The sequence below is a fragment of the Bison bison genome, unplaced genomic scaffold, assembly GCF_000754665.1.
Source record: "Bison bison bison isolate TAMUID 2011002044 unplaced genomic scaffold, Bison_UMD1.0 scf7180017864065, whole genome shotgun sequence".
Lineage (NCBI taxonomy): Eukaryota > Metazoa > Chordata > Mammalia > Artiodactyla > Bovidae > Bison > Bison bison.
Window position 1 is genome coordinate 749,521 of NW_011494637.1, and position 5,583 is coordinate 755,103.

General features: G+C 41.8%; 1 protein-coding gene across 8 annotated transcripts in view; it reads right to left on the minus strand.

Moving 5' to 3' along the window:
* PARK2 (parkin RBR E3 ubiquitin protein ligase) overlaps positions 1 to 5,583 on the minus strand; it is a 1,245,124-nt gene that overhangs the window by 598,637 nt on the left and 640,904 nt on the right. For all 8 annotated transcript variants that reach the window (XM_010836734.1, XM_010836732.1, XM_010836730.1 and 5 more), the window contains one exon: positions 3,221 to 3,336. In XM_010836734.1, coding sequence (XP_010835036.1) covers positions 3,221 to 3,336 — 116 coding nt within the window. The remainder of the gene's footprint in view (positions 1 to 3,220; positions 3,337 to 5,583) is intronic.

Consider the following 5,583-nt stretch of genomic DNA (forward strand, 5'->3'; position numbering starts at 1 on the left):
ATATATATATATTTTTATATATATATATATATATATATCAAACAACAATGGCATCAAAAACATAAATCTTTGTGGAAGAGTTGAGGAAAATTACAAGGTAGCAGTGCTTCTTAGATTTAATGTCCTACTGGGAACTGGACTTTAGAACATATTTCTGGAAGGTTAAATTTTGACTGTAAACGTGGTTCTTTTTTGATTTGTCTTCAGCTTTGTGGACTAATGACTAAAGGTGAAAAGAAGCATGGGAATGCAGCAGGTGGTCTTAGAAGAAGCAAAGAAAAGGAAACAGGATGGTGAATTTTTTTTTTTCTTTTTGCCAAAAGATATCATGGTAATAATTTTTTTCTATTTTGTATATTTTCAAATTTTATATTTTTAAAATTTAAGAAGATTCCTTTCATAATGTAAGATTCAAGGTGCAGAAATACTGCATTCCTCTGGGAGCACTGGATATCACAGTAAGCCCCAACGTTAGGGGAAGCACACGGACTGAAACCGCCCACCCTGGCCAGGCACCACAGCAACCATCTGCATGAGTTGTTTTACGACAGAAGGTCCTGGGAAGGAACAGGGAACAAATAAGCCTCCACCAACCCGAAGAGTTCGGGAAAGGTCAAAAGGAGACACCACATGTCCGACCACCTCCCAGAATCCTTCTCTCTGGTGTCCATCTTGGCTGAACAAGGCGTGCGCCACCAGGAAGGACACCAGGCAGAAGGATTGGCTAAAGACAACCCGGAAACTAATCCCATCACCATAAAGCCTGAGACTGGAAGCCACGTGGCAGAGCTGTTCTCCTGGGTTCCATTACCCTCCTGCTCTCCACCCAGGCGCCCTTTCCCAATAAAATCGCTTGCTTTCTCAGCACATGTGTTTCCTCAGACAATTCATTTCCGAGTGTTAGTCAAGACCCCAGTTTCGGGCCCTGGAAGGGGTCCCCCTTCCTGCAACACCAAGATACACATACTGGTTTGGGAAGGAACAAACGTCTCACTTTGGCATTGCCAGTGTCATTTTTATTTGGCTGAATATTGTTATTTCTGAGTCCAGCTGAGGCATCCAGAAATGTGTTGAACCTTTTTGCTGTAATTGCTATAGGGGATACTTAACAATAGAGCTGCTCTACCTTCTAGTGCTATAATTTCTGTACTTGGCTCAAGTCTTTGCCTTTTGTTCAATTCACTATTTTTAACTCCTAAGCCTAAAACTGATAAAACTGATAACCTTGAGTGGAGGAAGGTCAAGACACTACTCTAAATAAGTACAGGTCACTGCAGAGCTGGGCAGCAGATGGGAACCTGTGGGTTCACATGGAACCTCAGGAGGTTTTAACCCGTGAAGAGTTCACTCTGTTCTTTAAGAGAGAGGAAAATATTTTACATACATTATTTTATAAACTCAAAAGATACATATCAGGTACCTGAATTAAAACTTAAGCCTAACATCTGGAAATGAATAGCACATTTATCTGAAACATTTTTCTACATATCACAGCCACATATGTGTCATCTGGAAAGCAGAATCATTGAAAACCTCATTTTTTATTTCTACATTTGGCAGAAGACAGGACCATAAACAAGCACTTTTTCAAATAATACTATCAAATTATAAGCTATGAACAAGGATTATTCCTACCTTTTGCAGTTCTTCAGAATCAGTCAGAGCCTTTTAGATTACCTACTTTGATTCCTGGATTTTATAAGGAAGCTGAAGGCTTAATAGATTGTTATATTGCTAAGGTCAAAAGTTAGCTGAGTGACATTGGAGTTCATTGAAAATAAGTTATTATACACTTGCAAAGCTTTTTTTTTAATGGGGATTATCATTAAGAAGGTAGATGAAAGATGTCAATCTCTTTTTATACAAAAGTACATGTTTATAAGCACAAAAATAAATAAAATTATTATTTTGTTACCAATTCTCTACAATCTATATCAGAGGATAGAAGTAGGATAAATGCCTCCTAATTCATTCTAGGAGGCCAGCATTACCTTAATACCAAACCAGACAAAGACAATTCGAGAAAACTACAGATCAATATCTCTCATGAACACAAAAGCAATCGAATCCAAAAATGTATAAAAAAGTATCAGACACAATGACCAAGTGGGATTTATCCTAGGTTTACAAGGCAGATTCAACACTGAAAAATGAATTAATGTAATCCATTACATCAACAGACTAAAAAAGAGAAATCACATGGTGATACCGATACAGAAAAAAAAAAAAAAATCTGACAAAGTCTCAAACACATTCATGATAAAAACTGTCAGTAAACGAGGATCAGAAGAGGACTTCCTCAACCTAAAATTCTATCAACAAAGTATCTGTTACTGATGTCATATCTAATGGCAAGAAACTTGAACTTTCCCACTAACATCAGGTACAAGACAAGGACGTGCTCTCTTACTATTCCTTTCAATATTGTACTGCAAGTACTAACTGAATAAGGCAACAAGGCAAGGAAAGGGCATAAAATAAACATATTGGGAAAGAACACATAACACTGTCTTTGCTCACAAATGACAAGATAATCTAGGCAGAAAATCTAAGAGAATCAACCAAAAAACCCTAGAAACAATCAGCACTTACAGCAAGGTCGCAAGGTCCACAGTTAACGTGCAAAAGTCAGTTCCCATCCTACATAGCAACAACGAACATGTGCACTTTGACATAAAAACACAATGCTGTTTACATCAGCAGTTGAGAACTGAAGTACTCAGGCATAAATCTAACAAAATATACAGTAAGACTTACATGAGGAAAACTACAAAACTCTGATAAATGAAACCAAAGAGGAACTAAATAAATGGAGGTATTCCATGTTTGTGGATATAAAAATTCAACATTATCAAGATGTGGGTTCTTCCCAAATCGATGCACACATGCAACGCAATCTCAGTCAAAAGCCCCGATATTCTTTTACAGACATCCACAAACTGATTTTAAAGTTTAGATGCGGAAGAAATGACCAAAAATCGTCGAAACAGTACTGAATGAAAAAACAAAGCTGGGGGACTGACGTTACCTGACCTCAACTTAACGATGAAGCTACATTAATTCAGTCAGTACCGTGCTGGTGAAAGAACACAGAGATCAGTGGGACAGAATAAAAAGCCCAGAAGCAGACCCTGTGCATGCACTCAACTGGTTTTTGGCAAGAGAGCAACGGCAATACAGTGGAGCAGATCTCCTCTGTTCCGAGTTTTCAGATCCTTACCTGATGTCCGTACACGTTATGCAGCTGATGTCTCGACTGTTTGTTGTGATCAGGTTCAAAGCTACTGATGTTTCCTTGTCAGAGGTCGGGTGTGCTCCACATTTAAAGAAAAATTCCTGAAAGAATGAGAAATATGATCACAGACATGGAATCTGGCCAGCCATGTCCCCCTAAACATGTTCACAGTCAAGAATGTCTTCAGGAGAAGAAGAGTATCATCAGATTATAGATGAGTCTGAAATAAGACAACATCCACACTTTTGAGGGGAACTAATGCCCTTGGAAACAACAGTCAGAACTGGTCATGGAACAACAGACTGGTTCCAAATAGGAAAAGGAGTACGTCAAGGCTGTATATTGTCACCCTGCTTATTTAACTTCTATGCAGAGTACATCATGAGAAACGCTGGGCTGGAGGAAGCACAAAGCTGGAATCAGGATTGCTGGGAGAAATATCAATCACCTCAGATATGCAGATGACACCACCCTTATGACAGAAAGTGAAGAGGAACTAAAAAGCCTCTTGATGAAAGTGAAAGAGGAGAGGGAAAAGTTGGCTTAAAGCTCAACATGCAGGAAACGAAGATCATGGCATCTGGTCCAATCACTTCATGGGAAATAGATGGGGAAACAGTGGAAACAGTGTCAGACTTTATTTTGGGGGGCTCCAAAATCACTGCAGATGGCGACTGCAGCCATGAAATTAAAAGACGCTTACTCCTTGGAAGGAAAGTTATGACCAACCTAGATACTATATTGAAAAGCAGAGACATTACTTTGCCAACACAGGTCCGTCTAGTAAAGGCTGTGGTTTTTCCAGTGGTCATGTATGGATGTGAGAGTTGGACTGTGAAGAAAGTTGAGCACTAAAGAATTGATGCTTTTGAACTGTGTGTTGGAGAAGACTCTTGGGAGTCCCTTGGACTGCAAGGAGATCCACCCAGTCCATTCTGAAGGAGATCAGCCCTGGGATTTCTTTGGAAGGAATGATACTAAAGCTGAAACTCCAGTACTTTGGCCACCTCATGCAAAGAGTTGACTCATTGGAAAAGACTCTGATGATGGGAGGGATTGAGGGCAGGAGGAGAAGGGGACAACAGAGGATGAGATGGCTGGATGGCATCACTGACTTGATGGATATTAGTCTGAGTGATCTCTGGGAGTTGGTGATGGACAGGGAGGCCTGGCATGCTGCGATTCATGGGGTTGTAAAGAGTCAGACACGACTGAACTGAACTGAATGCCCTTGGGGCAAACTATTCAACAAGCCCCCTTTCTAAGAAGGTTCCAAGTGTCTGCTAGTCTCTCTCTTTTTCTTTTTCAACCAAGGAGTTGTGGGAGCACTCTGGGCCCCCTGCTCACCTCTCGATGATAAGTGAGTCTGGGAGAATAACAGTGTGGATGGAGGAGGAAGCCTACAGTACATCTCGACAATGAGGAAGCATCTCGACAATGAGAAAGAGGAGACCCTGAGCCATGAAATGATTGGTCCAAAGTCAAACAGTCAGAGGTGAAAGCAGGAAGCAACCCAGGTTTCCTAAAGGGAAATCCAGTGCTTTTCTACAGGGTCCCCTCACAGCTGGTCAGTGAGAAGCAAGAATATAGTGCCAGTAAGAAATATAGGGACTCCAACTATTGATAAGCATGCATGTATTATAGACAGAGGACGAGATGGTTGGATGGCATCACCGACTCAACAGATATAGGTTTGAGCAAGCTCCGGGAGTGGGTAATGGACAGGGAAGCCTGGCATGCTGCAGTCCATGGGGTGGCAAAGAGTCGGACACGACTGAGAGACTAAACTGTAGACTTAGGGAGAGGCAGAGTGTACCTCTCCCCAGCCTGACTTACAGTCTGCCCCTCGTTCTGCACCCTTCTGTATCCCAGAATTCCCTGAGAGTCTCACCTACCCCCTCCCTTTGTCAGGTAGCTAGGAATGTTCTAAACCCAGGCCTCTTTCCATCTTAGTTCATTCTCAGCCCTGTCCTGCCACATATTCCTTTATCTTAGCTGCTCATGTAAGTCACATCCTTGTTTACTTTTGGCTGCATACACCCTGATGCTGGGAAAGCCTGAGGGCAGAAGGAGAAGAGGGCATCAGAGGACGGGATGGGTGGATGGCATCACTGACGCACTGGACTAGAACTTGGGCGAACTCTGGGAGATGGTGAGGGAAAAGGATGCCTGGTGTGCTGCCGTCCACGGGGTCACAGACAGTCAAACAAAACTGGGCGACTGAACAACAAAAGTTCATTGCGTCTTAGTCCCCTGACCAGAGCAGAGACTGAATCCAGCTGTTGACAGTGAGCATGCAGAGTCTTGACCACTAGAGTACCAGGGAATTCCCAATTCACATTCTTTTT